Source organism: Cheilinus undulatus, linkage group 12, assembly GCF_018320785.1.
Source record: "Cheilinus undulatus linkage group 12, ASM1832078v1, whole genome shotgun sequence".
Classification (NCBI taxonomy): Eukaryota; Metazoa; Chordata; class Actinopteri; order Labriformes; family Labridae; genus Cheilinus; species Cheilinus undulatus.
In genome coordinates this window covers 41,728,425-41,745,625 of record NC_054876.1, presented here as the reverse complement: position 1 = coordinate 41,745,625, position 17,201 = coordinate 41,728,425, and the positions used below count along the sequence as shown (strand labels likewise).

Genomic DNA, 17,201 nt, shown 5'->3' with positions numbered 1-17,201 from the left:
TACTGTCCGTAACGCTTTGAAAAAGTGCTGAAATTCTAGTTTAGTGTAGTAGTTCAATTCAAAGTTGTAATGATTATGGCTTACAGCTGACAAAAACACCCAAATTCAGCATCTCAACAAATAGAAGAAGACATAAAACCAATAAAAAAGGCTTTTTAAAACAGAAATGTTGGCCTCCTGGAATGTATGTTCATTTATACGCACTAAATACTTGGTAGGGGCTCCTTTTGCATGGATTACTGGGGGAAAAGGGTACTGGTTACCTGAGCCCACAGTGGGGAGGGGCCCTTGAAAAGCCTGGAATGATGTTTTTATTTACTTTTTTATTAGTGATTAGTGCCATTGTTGAATCAAAGGTGACAAAATGATCAGTCAACAGACTGAAATTTGTATCAAGTAGAGTAAAATACAATACTGGGGGCCCCTGCTCTACCTTTAAAAATGTCCAAATGGTATAGTCCAGTGCTGCAAAATAATGCAAGTAAATGTAATATAACCGTAGTAAAAATATTGGTCATAAAATTATGTTTAAAAGAAGTTAAATGCATAGTTGCTGGGCCAGCAGGTTAAGGGGGGCCCTGTGTAATAGTCTTGCTGGGGGCCCAAAATCCCTAGCTACACCCCTGCTTGGAGGCGATCAGTCTTTGGCACTGCTGAGGTGTTATGTAAGCCCAGGATGCTTTGATTCTAGCCTTCACCAGTCTTGTGTCTCTCATCTTCCTCTTAACATACCCCAGAGATTCTCTGTGGCAGGGGTTTCAAACTCGATCACAGCAGGGGCCAGATTCTGAATTGAGATCCAACCTAAGGGCTTCACAGGGTCAACATTGAACCATAAACTGTCATCCTCATTTTCACCAGCAATAAATTACAAGGGGAACAAGCTTTTGTCTGATGATAAATGAATCTGAGATAAAAGAAAAAGTCTAAATAATAGGTTTAAAGACTCAAAATCTGAGATATAAAGCGAAACCTTTTTTGTTCAAAAGGTCAAAACACAAAATTTAAAGTCAAAATGTTTTGAAAATGTTCAGCCCCGGCAGGTTTGCAGGCCACTCAAGCACAGAAGTATCATGGTTGTTTAACGAGCTTTTTAATTTCAACAGTTCGGGCAGACACCAAGTCCTGCTGGAAAATGAAACCACCACCTCTTTAAAGGTCACCTATTTGCAAAATACACATTTTCAGGTTTTTCTAGCAGAAATATGTGCCCTTGGCTTGCCCAAAATTCCCCCAAGAATCAGATACCCCCCCCCCAATATGTGTGCTGAAACAAGCAGTTCTTAGATTTTCCCCTCATGATGTCATGTGGGGAGTTAGCCCGGCCCACATGTTTGGTTGGCCCTCCCTGCTTGGAAGACAGTTCCACCCTCCTCTCCTGATCCTCTTCTCAGCTGGCAGCTGATGTGATGTGATGTTAATATGTGTTATTTTGCAGAGATGTAGAATAAAATGCCCAAGTTGTCTTCAATGGTAGCTCCCTCTGTTCTAAGAGTTTTACTTTTGCCTTATTGGCCTCTGCACAGTCCCGTGACCTTAAGCTATGAATAGGAAATTTAAAAAAATACTCTTGCCCTTCATTTTGTATGGTTTCTCACATTTTAATCAACTTTTTAAAAACTGTAAGTGTGGACCCTGATATTGGTGTAAATCAGATGAGATTCCTCATGTAGGTCGTCATCTTATATGAAGCCTCTGCCATCGGTGCATCAATGTTTGTGTGAAAGGACTGGAGAGTATGCAGTTCAGAGCACTTATATATAGCCTTATAAGATGTGTGCTGTGCTATTCATTGAAGTACATAAGTACATGTGAGATGGTCGCTGTACTGGCCTTGTGCAGCATCAGAAAGAACGATAAGTGTGGTTATGTCTGCAGGTCATGAACCTTAAAGCTTGAATCACTGGACTGAACATCAGAATCTGATCTGAGAGGATTTTTTTGTCTGCTAGAATTAAAAGATCGAACATGTTTCACAGCATGATGGATCACAGAGAGAACTAGAAAAGCACTCAGAGAGCGCAGACCTCCACCATTAGCCCTATCTCCAATAGTGAAAAATCCTTTCAAAAGGTTCCTGGATCCGTCCCCATGTGCCCCCAATCACAAATTTTGCTGGTTACTCCCTCCCCAGTGGGGTGGAAACATGGTGAGGTAAAGCATTGGCTTCACTATGGTTGGACTGTCATGGTGGAAGCATTGCCTGCTGGTGCCAGCAGATGCACTGACAGTCTCACCCATGGTCTCACTGGACGACTGAAAGTCATGGCAGAGGGCAAATATTCCTCTGTTCCTCCCAGCATTGTGAGTGTTCCCACTACAATTCACTGTCTTTCTGTTACGCTCCAACTCGTCTCCTCAACCGGGCGTGCGTCTTTCAACCTCTATAAACTCCAAAACTTTGAATAGAAACACACCCAAAATACTGCTGGGATTGAAGTTACTCATGTCCGCCATCTCCTGGTGTAAAGTGGTAACAGCGCAGAGCTCCGCCATTCGCTCTTATCACCCAATAGTACAGAATCCTTAAAGAAATTCCTGGATCCAGATGGTGATCCAGATCACTCCCAAAATTTAATCAGCTCTTCCTTATGCAATTTCCTGAAACTTTTTAAGTTATGGTGCTAACAAACTAACAAACCCACCCAATCACATAACCTCCTTGGTGGAGGTAATCATGCATTATGAACATGAGATGAGCACATTAAAAGTGTGTGATATTTCAGAGATCACTATTTGTAACTTGAATTAGCTCTGCTCTGCACGTTTACCACCCGTATATGTGAGCATCATCTAAATAATGAATTGTGTTGTGTGTTTTTCTCCTCAGCTCTGAAAGACGCTCGCTTTCAGCTGGTGAACTTCTCAGACAACGAGCTGCGGGTGTCGCTGTCTAATGTCTCGCTGTCAGACGAGGGTCGATATGTTTGCCAGCTCTACACAGACCCCCCACAGGAAGCCTACGCTGACATCACTGTGCTAAGTACTTCCACCAAACGCATACACACACGCACACAAACAGTCAATGCTATTAGTAGCAGGGAGGTAGAGACTATTAATCAACATTTAGACTGTGGAAGACATTCACATTCACATGGTGAACAACATTTTGACAGCTCCCCGTGAAAACTGCAGGAGGCTCTGACAGCCGCTACAGTGAAGAAAATCATGTGTTTCATAGTTGCTTATGAAGTGCTGTCATGATGCTGGTGTGGTTAAAGAGGCAAATGTAATGTAGCAAGCTTTTAGTGTGGGATGCCAAGAGATTAAAATTCACACTGCAAAAGTTACTGAAAAGTCTCACTTGTCTTTTATTAGATCTATTTCTGTTAAAGTATTAAATTCTCCAAATTAGAGCATTATAATACTGCAATATAAAGGCCACACCATGTAAAAGTATGTACTTGTTAGGCTCATGCTTTCCTCTGGTGTCACTGTTTATTTACTGTGCATACATGTAGATTTTGAAGCTTTTCTAGTGTCGTTTATACAGTGCTGTGAAAAAGTATTTGCCCCTTTCTGATTCCTGATATTTTGCATATTTATCACACTTAAATGTTTCAAGTCATCGAACCAATTTTTATATTTCACAAAGACAACCCAAGTAAATACAAAGTGCAGTTTTTAAATGATTATTTTAATTGTTAGGAGTAAAGAAATCCAAACTTATCTGGTCCTATGTGAGAAAGTAATATCCCCTCTTGTTAAATCATGAGTTAACTGTGACTAACCACAGTTCTTGGAAGGCTGAGTTAAATTTCACTGGCCAGACTTAGGCCTGATTACTGCCAGATTTGTTGAATGAAGAAATCACTTCAATAGAAGCTGTCAGACAAAGAGAAGCAGGTGACGAGATCTCAAAAAGAAACACATCATGCCATGATCCAAAGAAATTCAACAACCAATGAGAAACAAAGTGATTGAAATCTATCAGTCTGGAAAAGGTTACAAAGTCATTTCCAAGGCTTTGGGACTCCAGCAAACCACAGTCAGAGCCATTATCCACAAATGGAGAAAACTAGGAACAGTAATGAACCTTCCCAGGAGTGGCCCAGCAAAATTAGTCCAAAAGTGGAAGGTGTGTGTCCCGTTACATCTAGCGTAAAGATAACACAGCTTTTGATAAAAAGAACATCATGCCAACAGTCAAACATAGGGGTGGCATTGTGATAGTCTGGGGCTGCTTTGCTGCTTCAGGACCTGGACCACTTGCTGTGACTAATGGAACAATGAATTCTGTTGTCTACCAGAAAGTCCTGAAGGCCAACGTCCAGCCATCATTTCATGCCCTCAAGCTCAAGCACTCTTGGGTTATGCAGCAGGACAACGACCCAAAACATATCAGCAAGTCCATCTCTCTATGGCTCAAGAAAAACAAAATTAAGGTTTTGGATTGGCCAAGTCAATGTCCGGACTTAAATCCAACTAAGATGCTGTGGTGTGACCTTAAACAGGCAGTTCATGCTCAAAAACCCTCCAATATGGCTGAGTTAAAACAATTCTGCAAAGAAGAGTGGGCCCAAATTCCTCCACAGCGATGTGAAAGACTCATCACCAGTTATCACAAACACTTGATTTCAGTTATTGACATCAAGGGTGGCCCAACGAGTTGTTAGGTTCAGGGGGGCAATTACTTTTTCACCCAGGGCCAGATAGGTTTGGATCCCCCCCCCCGTGAGTAAAATCATCATTTAGAAACTGCATTTTATATTTACTTGGGTATTTTGTGAGATGTTAAAATTGGTTTGATGATTCAAAACATTAAAGTGTAATAAATATGCAATTTTTCTCAGTACTGTAATACTATGTACTTCTGCCAGAATAAATATTCATTAAATAACTGCAGAAAGAAAACAGGAAATTGCATATTCGTCATCTTAAATTGTTGTATTATGCTGATATCCTTAAAAAAAAACAGTGATAGTTTGTGATTCTTATCCGGTCTTAAAGTGAGCCATCTCTTTTTTCAGCTCTCTTATTTTTCACGCTGTACTGCCACAGGTGTAGAAGTTCTGTATTTCCCCAGTGTTTACAGAGTTGTGTTTGTGTGTCCTGTCGCAGTTCCTCCAGGTAACCCCATCATCGAGGCGCGGGATGAGGTCCTGAGCGAGGGCAATGAGACAGAGATGACCTGTACCGCCATGAGCAGTAAGCCTGCCGCCACCATCAGATGGGTGAAGGGAGATAAAGAGCTTCCAGGTAGTTCTTCTCTGCACAAACACACAAAATCACTATCATCTGTCAAGACATTTTTTTTTTCTTTTAACATAATATGAACTTTGCAGTGCAGGAAATCTCAGTTTGCTTGTTTGTCGACTGCGGATTGGCTTCCTGTACAAAGAAGACCTCTGTGTCACACAAGCACATTGCATTCTATGATCCAGGATCAAATCAGAAAGATAAATTCCTTCTAGTGATTTAACGTAACATGTGCAACCTTTACGATGCAATGAGCCGTTCCTGTTTTTGCTGGCATTGACAAAACATGAATGGATGCATTAACTTTGTACTAAAGCAAGAGATGAAACCCGCAATCCTCATCAATCCTGTATAGATTCTCAGTTTAATGCAATCTGTGTGAGGTGCACTCTAACATGGAAGGGTTTATGTGAATTTAAGCCAACACTAATATGATTACGAGTGGTTTAATTGGTTTTGAAGTCACCATGATCCTGGACACTGAGTTATAGATGATACTCCTCAAATCAAGCAAGAGGCATCTTTTGATGGAGAGAATAATGCATGCATGGACACGGCAGGATCAACAAAAGAGATAGGTTGCACCATTTTTTTCCGAATTATATTATATTGACAAAGATCAAGCTCTAATCTACCATTAGCATGGCATTTAGACATATTTAGAAGAGTTAAACCAGTGATAAACTAGGGCTGGGTATTTCACCCAGACTCATGATATGATACGTACCGAGATGCATGTTGATTTGGGGTAATAAACATCACGTAGTAAACACTGAATTCACTACAGCAGCTAATGTATTGCAGAGAATAAAAATATAGGTATAGTTTAAAGGTTTCCACAAGTCGAGGTCACCCCAGTGTTGATGTCTGATGCCAGATGCCTCTCAAAGGTTTTTTAACACTTTAAAACAGTTAAATTCAGATCAGAATTTCAGATTCAGAAATATAAAACCAAAGCTCCAAAATGAGGCAGGGTGAAACGATGTGTCTGGAGAGCTGCAGGTGTGAGGCAAGGCTGGTTTTAGTCATTTGGAGGCCCAGGGCAAAGACCAATATGAGGCTCCTCCCCCTTTAACTAAAGAATTAATAATGAGTGGAAAAAAATTAGAAAGCATCTCTTTTGTGTTAGTAAAGCCACAGAGCCCCAGTAAAGGCCCCAATGTGAGATATAAATACCCAAATAGCCAACCATAATTCATCAGCTCTTTAAAAAGCATCTCATAGTTCAAACTCAGCTTATTCTAATATCTTTAAAAATCTTTAGGCCAGGTGGACCTTTCATAACACTGGTGTTGGGCCAAAGACTTGTATCTCCAAAATGACATCTTTTCAGGAAATGAGAAAAACATATTTTGACATATTTTATTGATTTAAAATTGGTTAAAACCCGCAGATGTAAAGGGTAACCAATTGCACTGATTTATAAAAACAAATTAAAATCATGAAAAAATGAGATACAAGGTTTTAGCCTGATGTCAGTGATAAATAAAATAAATATATGCTCATTATCAGTGACATATTGTTTCTTCTGACACTATACAGACATTTGCATCCCATTTAACCTCATAATTATTCACCAATCCACAGTTTAATTTCATTTCAACTACAGATTAACTGATCTATTATCTACCTTACATTCACGGTTTGGATTGTGGCTCTCGCTACGTATTTTTGAGACAATGTGGCTCTTTTAGTAGAATAAGGTTGAGTACCACTGGGTTAAAGTATTCATGGTTTTGGCAGGGACAAGAAAGTATGATAATCAGTCTAATCTTTACATTAATAACTGTAATGATTATAAAACAGGAAGGACAGATGATGTTGGAGACAAGCAGCTCCGAGAGTCACGTTAACAATTACAGCAAAGATAATAGTCCTAAGACAGAGGCGAGATACAACAATATGATATATATCTTGCAGAACAAAAGAGCCTTTGTTTGCATTTTCTCCCTGCAAATTTTGACATTTAAGAGTACGTCATACACGTAAAATTAAGCAGGATGAGTCTTTTGTTAGAGACAACAATACCTGAATAGAGAGGAGTGGATCAGTGAAGAGATAAGATGTCCCGCTTGATGGAAAAGGGGGCAAAACCAATAGAAAATGAAAATCCGTCACAGTCACTTAAAGGTTAAAAGGTCATCTTGACAAGGCTTTGACTATAACTGTTACACCAGTATTTTATATATGCTGAGTAAAACTGCACAATTGCTAATTAATTCTGTCTGAACCTAAAAGACAAGCTTAAAACAAGACAAGCAGTAGACAGCATAATAAAGTCAATGCTAAATACTGCTATATATACATTTTGGTTTGCAGTTTGACTTTTCCTGTTTGCTCACAAAAAAGTCTGTGAGGTGTGCCATAGGTTGAACATATTTCAGTGAGAAGGAGCCTTTGTCTTACTTCAGGTGTTTGCTATTCACATTGTTTCTCCCTGAATGGGAGTTTCTGTGGTTGTGCACGTTCCTCTTTAAAGTGTAGCTAATTCTAACTTTTGCGTGTGTGTTTGCATCTTATAAGCTCTTCCCCGATGCATATAAATGACCCAATTTTAAGGCCAGTTTCTTTCTTTCTTTGCTGGCTCTCCGTATTTAGCTCCTGCATCAGTGATGTTGCTTTTAAATGGAGCTCTGCTGCGACTTTGAATAGTTTCCATTAAAGCAGTGTGGCTGTGCAGCGGTGGCCAGAGCCTGTTGGCACTGTGACAACTTTCATGCCTTCATCAAAGGTAGCCGAGCTTTAGAAGTCTGTGCAGAGCTCAGGGGTGAACAGGCCTCCTGCCAGGCAGCTCCACCTCAGAGCCCAGACAGCCAGCTTTGTAAAGACTTTGAAACAAAGGTCCTAATCAGGAGCTGTGTAGAAGGCCCTGAGCCGCTTCACCCTGCACTGCACCACATTACACCCTTAGTGGTCAGCTTAAATCTTACCATGTTTCACTGTGCCAAGGTCAGGGATTTGCTAACAACTAGCAGTTAGCATCATAAAAATTTAACACTGGAGTGCAGTGAAGCCTTTTTACAACGCTTCTTTCAGCTGCACCTGTGTAGAACCAAGTATTAGCAGTGTTTATAAGGGGAATATCAAGCAGACGTTATTGGATAACAGTTTTATGCAACAAAGGGAACACAGTGTTTTACATGACCCTGCAAGGTTACTTAATATGCATTTTAAAAAATCTCATCAACCTAAATTAGTTAAAAGCAAGTTCTGACAAAAAAATAAAATTGCTTTCATGAATTAATAGGAAAAGGGAAATATAAGGCAAGATTACAATGTTAATATCTATGAAAGGAATATAAACTAAAAATAGAATGGTAGGAGTAAATACCAAGAATAATCCACTTTAGAAAGTTAGTCAGCCAATAAATAATATTCAGTTAAATGCACAGTATGGGGTATGTAAGGATTCATCATGGGGCCCGATGTGCCATAACCCGAGGGTGCTGGTGGTTTTCAGGCTCTTGGGCCATCCACAGTGCGACTAGGGGCTTGTAGCAATTCTACTACCCACCCCTTAAACCACCCTAAAGGTATGGACATTTTTTACTTTTTCAATTTCCCATGCCCCTGGTAATATGCAAGGACATCCAGAGCACGACCAGGGTGTCAGTTAGTGCCCTCAGGCGGCTTACTCGCCATTAAACTCTTTACTTCAGCCTCAAATTCTGGCCTAAATTTACCTTAAACCTTGCACGGCACTGAGTATTCAACCACCAGGCCGCTCTTATTTCAAAAAACACACAAAAAAATGACACACTGCTCAGCCCTGCCCACCTCTACTGTCTTTTCCTTCAGGACTCTGCTCTTGAAAAAAGTGCATTGCATAAGACATTTTTACCAAGCCACCACTGTATTGATTCCTTAAATAAACTGTATACTGCCATTCAAAGTCGCGTTCCTGCAAACAATACCATAAAGCCTTGCAAGAAGCTTGCAGTATCTAAAGTGAACAGAGTCCTCAGTTAAAAAGAAGTAAGAAGCAGAGCAGAATGCCTGGTTTCTATTAGACCTTGGCCACAACAATATGACAGTGGTGGGTTGGGTGGATGGAGGTTTGCACTGCAGGCGAAGCTTGTACAACAAAAGGCACCAGCAGTTGATGGCAGAGAATAATTGTGGTCCATCATGAATAGGCAGCACAAAAGACGAATGACGTACAGCAACAGAACAGCAGCTTCCAGTAGCTGTTCATGCTTTCTTAGGCTGCAGTCTTTCATGTTAAATCCAACATATGTTGTCCATCACATTGGAAAGCTATAAACTATGAATTTCTCTGGCTTTGGAAACAGTTGGAAATGTCTGAGGTAATGAAAGTACTCAACTATCCATCCATCCATTTTCTATACCACTTACCCCATCGGGGGTCGGGGGGGGGGGGGGGAGCTGTCATGTCTCAGCTGTCATTGGGCGAGAGGTGGGGTGCACCCTGGACTGGTTGCCACCCTGGACTGGACAATCGCAGCGGTGACATTTCAACAGCTACGACCAATTTAGAGTCACCAATTAACCTAACGAGCAGGAGGTGGTGGGAGGAAGCCGGAGTACCTGGAGAGACCCCACGCATGCATGGGTAGAGCATGCCAACTCCGCATGAAAGTCCTTGGGGAATCGAACTAAGGACCTTCTTACTGTGAGGTAATAGTGCTAACTCCTGTGCCATTGTGCAGCCCCTCAGTACTCAACTAGAAATAGGTAATTAACATAAAAGTAGTCACTTTTTAATTATTGTATATCAATGCTAAAATTCGACATATTGTAGCTTGTAATGCGAGATTCAAAATGTATGTCTTGAGTTTGCTAAAGACATCTGTAGAGGTCTGCACAGTGGTACAGTGGAAAGCCCTGCCCCCCACCCCATAAGTTCCTTGTTCAGATCCCTGTCAGCGAGGCCTTTCTATGTGGAGTTTGCATGTTTTCCCCATGCATGCATGGGTTCTCCCTGGATGCTCCAGTCCCCTTCCACAGACCCAAACATTTTCAGTAATTTCATTTGGTAATTTGTATGTCTGGGATTGACTGGTGACCAGTGCAGGATGTTCACCACCTTTCATCTGCGGACAGCTGGGATCAGCTGCAGCCACCTTGACCCTGAAAGGAATAAGCAGTCTAGATAATGGACGGATGGAATGTAGTCTCAGACTTTAGAACTGACCCATTCTCTGCTTCTTCTTTTATTTTTTCGTCTAATTCAAATAGTGCAGCTTTATGTTTTAATATCATGGACAACAGCCTTTAATAATGTTTCTTGGCCTTACCAAGGACTCTTCATGAGGGTTTTTCCGCTAGGTTTTAGTTTATTTTTTATTTAACTTTAGTGCATATTTACACCTGCCTAAAACCACACAAGGAAGTTGGCTTCATTAAAATTTTGCCAAGAAATGCAGTGTCTCCAACAGCTATGTTGAAGAACTAATCCTTCATAATGATAACTTAGTGATGTTTACAACACCATTTATTTCTGCAGAAAGCTGGCAGTGGCGCTGTTACTGGCATGCATGCAGTGATGAATGTTGTGCTGCAGCAGTGCTCTTGGTTGCATAAATGAGCAGAGTGACTTCTGCAGCTGTTAGTCACTGATCCTCTTCAGCGTAAACATCAGCTCCTTAAAGTGGGATCTTGCCAGTGTGTTTCACTACAACCCACTTATTTCTGCATGTTTTTATTCTACACAGGGCTGAGGCCATAGCTTTTAGTAATATATACCTACTTTTAAAGGTACTCAACACATCTATTACTCAGCTCTCAAGGAATGCTCATTCATTTGTTTAATTGAGTGAGGAAAAGACATTTTGTTTATTGCCAGTACCACTCATCCTTCCCTAATTCTGTTTTCTTGTGCTCTCTCAAGGAGAATTCCTGGTTGCTCAAACAGGATTTTGATTTTTTTTATAAGTCATAGCTGTGATTATATGCTTTGACATAATACTCATAGTGCTTTAAAACTCACTGAATCACAGCACTACTATGGGAGGATCTGCCCTTAGTTTCCTCTCCTCCTGTGCCTGTCTGCCTCTACAGAGATACAATCATGTATCATCTTGTCCATTTTATATAAATGTTGCCATTTTAAAATGTTTCAGTGCCATTCAGAAGCACATTATTTCAGATAGCTTCATTGCTGTTATTTATCTACCTGTAATGCAGGCCTTCTCATATCACCAGTGTGTAAGCAATTAGTTATGATTAATTGCCAGCATGTCCATGTTGGCCTCATATGTGCTATTGGTGGGCTGCAAATATGTCAGTTTGTCCACAGGTCCCATAATGGCCCCACCTGTGATTACGCATGTGGACTTCAAGTGGGATCAACCTTGGATTTGGATGGAGCCTATCTGGGCAATTTAAATGAGGCCCATGTAGGGCCCATTTCTAGAGGTCCCAGGTAGATCCCGCTTGAAGTCTAAGTCAAGACTGAAATTATTCAGAGTAATAAAGGAAGAAGAACTATTCTTGTGGTACTACTAGTGGAATATTAAGCAAACCATTTTAAGGGCCTAAGGTCAAACAGCTTCCTAATTTGTGATATATATGCAGCAATAAGGAGATTATAAACCTAATGAGACCTGAGCTTTTGTTTGGAATGCATTTTTAATTAGTTTAGTTTTGAACATGAATTGATTTTGACTAAAATAATGTCCAATATCAACACAAATTCAACACATTTCAGAGAAACTACCTACAGTTTCTGTGGAAAGTTCTTTAAAGTTTCACACAAAAAGCACCCCAAAATTTCTTCAAATATTCCTGAAATGTAATCCATTGTAAATTCTCCCATTTTTTCAGGTTAATTACTTTAACATCAGTGGAAATTTGCCACAAATATCTCAAGAATGCTCATTGTAGAAATTATTACTTGGTTTTAAGAAAGCCAGAATGTAATGTCCTCATATCTGGATGCAGGGTCTTAGGAGGTTAAGGGAAAACTTAGTTAAGGGACTTTTAGTCATAGATTATGATTTTGTAGAATATTTATTCATTTTATTTATTTATTAGTTTATTTGATAGGGACAATGCAGATTACATAGTGCAACTTCAGCCTGTTACAAACAAGCTAAAAGTAACTGATAAGATAATAATAAGCTCTTTATAATGACTAATAAGCAGTTCTTATTCTAGTAGTTAGCATGCTAATTAGCAGCCAACTGATGTGAATATTGTGACCAGATGATGTGTTGTGGCATTTTGATCCATTATTTATTGCAATTTTGAAACAGAGGATGTTTTCCAGCAGGCTAATTAGCCTTCTACATATCTAACAAGCTATTAGCTGGTTCACTAAGTTAACTAACCATTATTTAAATGTTTTAATATCATTTTTGTTCCTAACTGAAGTGCATTTGAGTTTTAGACCCGGAGGCCTTCTTGGATGTGATCTCTCACAGCCCTCCAGGGATCAGTCTGACTCCCATCCTCTTCTAAAAAATATACCCTATATCTAGGATTCCAACTTACTGTTAAGTTAGAGAAAAAACACTTGTTTTCCTGTCTGAATTTGTATCGCGAAACAGAGGCATGTAGATGACTGTAGCTGGGAGGTATTAGCTGGAAAACTTAAATGGATAAAAGCATGAAGCTTTGGCTAGTCCAGATTCAGAGATAATAATTATAGAACAGGAGATGGGGATTTTACACCTGTTTTTATGCGAAAAAGTCCAGGCGAGACTCCAAAAGACTGGAGATTCTAAAATGGGTTGACATAGGCAAACATTTTTCCAAATAGCATTGTTAATAATTTCCCGGAAAACAGATCTGTGTACTTTATGTAGTGGTTCTATCCTGGAATGTTTAATATGCACTCCTGCCTGCATCAACAGCCTTGAACAAATTTAGAATCACTGAATATTAGCGTTATTTCTACATGTATGGTATTGTAACCAGCATAACTGAAGAGGCCTAACTGCCGTCTTATCTACAGTGTCACTTGTGTTGACCGTGTTGTGCCACTAATCTGCTATTTGTATGCTGAATCCTTATTAAACTGTGTCAAATGACTCTGCAGTTTGTCTAATTGACACTGCAGCAATGATGTGAAAATTAAACCTTGTATTGCTCTGCTGACGCTGAAAATACGAAGACAATGGAGTGCAAGAAAATGAAAGGCGAAAAGAAAAGGAATAGCTGAGGGTGCCAGAAACCTGACATTAGGGCAGAATTACTTAAATTGCCTTCGGCTGCGGCTCCTTGCCTGGCAGACTTATTTCTAATTAAACGTCCCCAGAATTTAACTTAATTACCTTAAGGGATAATCAGGGTCTCTTAAATATCATTTAAAGGTTGCAATTGTCATGCTCGCCAATGTAAATCATTATCTCGCTATTATCTCATCCCCTCCCTTTCCTGTTGTTTGGTGATTTATTAACATTTACCCTGTGCTAATATTTCAAGCTCTTAGGCTCTTGACTGCAGCGTTAGTCATGAAAACAAAGCTTTGTAACAGTGCAGATCATTCTTGATTGTTCTTTTACGGTTCAAGAGATGAAGATGAGTGGAAAAGAAAGAAAAAGTCAAATGCGTAAGGAGCTTCATTGACTGACAGGGACCAGAACAACCATTTGCCTCAGGCCTTATGAGACAACCACGGGGTGATTTCAATTACCCTGCTCCACCCCAGCAGGGAGACTCTGTATCTGGAAAAAAAAGAATATTCTGGTCAAAGTAAAGCTCTTGTAGAGAGAAATATATTTTATTTGACTGGAGCACACTAGCTTGGTTAAATGATACCTATTAAAGAAGTGGAGGAGAGAGAAAAGAGGTCCAATTGAGTTTGTATATTAACATTTGCAAAATACTGAGAGTCCCACTTCAGTTTGTGACCTTGAAAAGGCTTTCAGAGACATTTCTGCTGCTTCAGTGCTCTTTGTGCTTTAACTAGCATGAGTTTTAAAGATAGAGGTACTGTATCACTGATGCACCATTAATACTCACTTCACTCAATGAGGATTTTTTTTTGGTCACAGTCATGTCACCTGCTTGAAATTTAATTCAAAGAAAAAGTCAGAGTGAAGCAACTGAACAAGAACCATTGGAAATTAGTGCATGAAAAATATCAATGCAGTCATTTTTCTCACTTTAAAACCACACGAATAAAAGTCTGGGTAAGAATTATAGGGCCATCATCAGAAGGTCAAATCTTTCATAAGCTGTTAAAAAGTTCTAACTGGCGTTGAAGACAGCAGCATTTCAGCATGGAGATGCTGGCCAGAGTCATACTAATCTTTCTTGTTTACTCATGTTTTATTGCTTTTGCAATAGACAAACAAAAAATTTAAAACCTTAGTTTTTCCTCAGATCTTGATATTATTCTTTATATTATTTTGTGTACTTTCTAGTAATGATAAATTATTTTTTACATCCCCAATTCCAAAAATGTTGGGGGGCTGTGTAAAAAGTACATAAAAACAGACAGCAATGATAAGTATATAAGATAGAAATGTAAGAATATATTAATTTTCAATATTTACTCTCTTAGGTGTTTACAATACAAATTTTCACTCATTTATTATGATCTTTCTTTAATTAAAGCAAGAAAGTTCGTTATACAGTTAAATATGGAACGTTGACCTCTCGTTAGAGCAGGGAGGAGCATTGTAAAAAGACGCACAGCAGAGCGTACAGTAGCGCAACTGCTTTACCCCAGCTCTGCAAAAATGCTGTCCAAAAAGCGGCTGATACACTGCATGATTTTTAAGACTAAAGGAGAAGGTTTTATTTTGTCTAATTTTGATTTTTCTTTTTATAAGATGAAGAATTTAACCGCCATGTGCAGCTGCACAGACTCTCATTGAGTCCCGCCTTTTCTGCACCTCTGACTATAGTTTTCTGCATCTCACACCTTAACAGTGTCAGAGGTTTTTGCCTTGTAAAACCAAACTGCTATCCCTGTGGGGGATTAAAACAGCTGCTCTCATGATAGCAAATACTTTCCCTGGGTAACAGTCCATCAGCCACAAATGCAGACATCGTCTCTCCCTTTGGTGAGTGATTCAGTTCACTGTCAGCCTGATTTAATCCCTCACTATAAAGAATCTGTAATGCCAAACTAAAATCAACTAAATTTACTTAAAGATGATTTAATTTAATGTCAACAAGAAGTGCAACTGTGGTCTTGAACACTTACGTTTAAGTGGGACATAATTTATAAATCCTGTGGCGTGTTTGACTCCAGGTCGCATTAAATGGTAAAAATTACTCTCATAATGATAGAACAAATTCTTTATAACTGAAATTGTATTCCTAACCTGGACACAGGCTGTCCTGTGACATGAGAGGTCGGGATTTTTGATCTTGGTGCAGCGCTCACAAACATAATTACGTACGGTGATGTGCCACTTCATGACGTGCGCAGGGAAGTCAAATGGGTTCAGAGAGAACGGACATGCACAGGAACAACTGTTGTGGCTCAGACATGTGTTTATAAGTCAAGTTTTCACTCAGTAGATAAGGGTTTATAGCTTTTTGAGCAGTAATAGCACAGCAGTTAGGGAAACATCTCCGCAGGATCCTCCTGTCTCTCTCTTTCTGGCCTCTGCACTGATCCTAGGTCAGGTGAAATAATCTCAGGGTGAGATCAGATATTGTGGACAATAGGTTGTTGTTTTAAAGCCACAAACAGTCACACTGAATGTATATTTATAATGTATTTTCCAGACTTCTAAATTTAGCATCAGTTGGTCTTAAAAATGTTAAAAATGCACAAAAATGGCCTCTGATACAAGGACAGCATATTTATGCCTAACCTGTTTAGATTACTTGCAAATAAATCCTCTGTCTAATGTAGCTAATTAACCAATATATGTATGTGTAAATTTAAAAAAAAAAAAAAAACATGCCCGGCCCTCGGCTTTCTGTCTTTGAAATATTTTGGCCCCTGGGAAAAAAGTAATTAGGGAACCCTGTTCTAGAATCTACTTTGTTTGACAACCCTCTGAAGGCTGAGCTCATCCCTGTTGCTTGTGCTCCTTTTCTTACCTCACTTTTCCCATCCAGTCAACTTTCCATGAATATGCGAACAGCCTGCCCTTTCAGCAGTGACCTTCTGTGGCTTATCCTCCTTTTGGAGGATGTTAATGATTGTCTTCTGGACCTTTTTTAAGTCAGCAGTCTTCCCCATGGTTGCAGTTGTGTGAACTGAACCAGAGTGTGAGAAAAATGGTACAGGAAACTTTTGCAAATTGAACTTTGCCACAATATTGAAATTCTTTGAGATGGTGGATTTTTGTGAGTCTTGAATTTTTGAGATGTAACTGTGGATTTCCTACACTGATCATGTTCTTCATAAACCTTTCTGCTCAAGAAGCCAAACTACATTGTCCAGTTCATGTAGCACACACTGCAAGAGCTACACTCAAAGAAAAGTAGCAAAGTACAGTAGCCTGGATGTGTCAAACCAGGAAGACACTTTGATTAAATTGCTTTGTGAAGCACCGACTCTGGGCGTATACGCATGTTGTCTCAAGTGTACGTGCTTCAATAGAAAACTATCAGCCCGTGTTATGAAGCATCTACTGTGTTCCTTAAAAGCTGCAGTCTCTGCACATGAAAAGATATTTGATGCAGCACATTAGGAAAACTGTCAGATGTCCATCTTAAGAGACAAGCCCGTCTCCTCTAAATTCCTCAGGGATCAGGCATCAGTGGGTTCTAGCTGTACACAGAACTCAGCAGGATCTTTCTTTTATCTGTCGAGGACATATGGAAGGTAAGGCAGCAGCTGCTCTGTGGTCATGAGTAGATTACTCAGTTTAGACGCAAAAAATCTAGCCTTGAATAAAATACATTTATGCTAATCATTTTTATAACTCGTCTTTACCTGCTTTTGTGCACATTTCAAAGCCAGGGGAACTTGTGTAGATTAAAATATTTCCTCTTTACACTGACTTCAAATGGTGTAAAGCGACAGATTCAGAAACCCAGGCCGTGAACAAAGACGTCTCTTTTCACCACTGTTTTATGCATCTCAAAAGACATTTTGATTTGAACAGACCCCCCCTTCAGGTTCT

General features: G+C 39.6%; 1 protein-coding gene across 5 annotated transcripts in view; it reads left to right on the top strand.

Annotated features, from left to right (window-relative positions):
• The window catches only part of cadm1a (cell adhesion molecule 1a), a 712,922-nt gene that overhangs the window by 572,518 nt on the left and 123,203 nt on the right, over window positions 1-17,201 (top strand). For all 5 annotated transcript variants that reach the window (XM_041800657.1, XM_041800659.1, XM_041800658.1 and 2 more), the window contains 2 exons: window positions 2,831-2,983; window positions 5,062-5,199. In XM_041800657.1, the coding sequence (XP_041656591.1) occupies window positions 2,831-2,983; window positions 5,062-5,199 (291 nt within the window). The remainder of the gene's footprint in view (window positions 1-2,830; window positions 2,984-5,061; window positions 5,200-17,201) is intronic.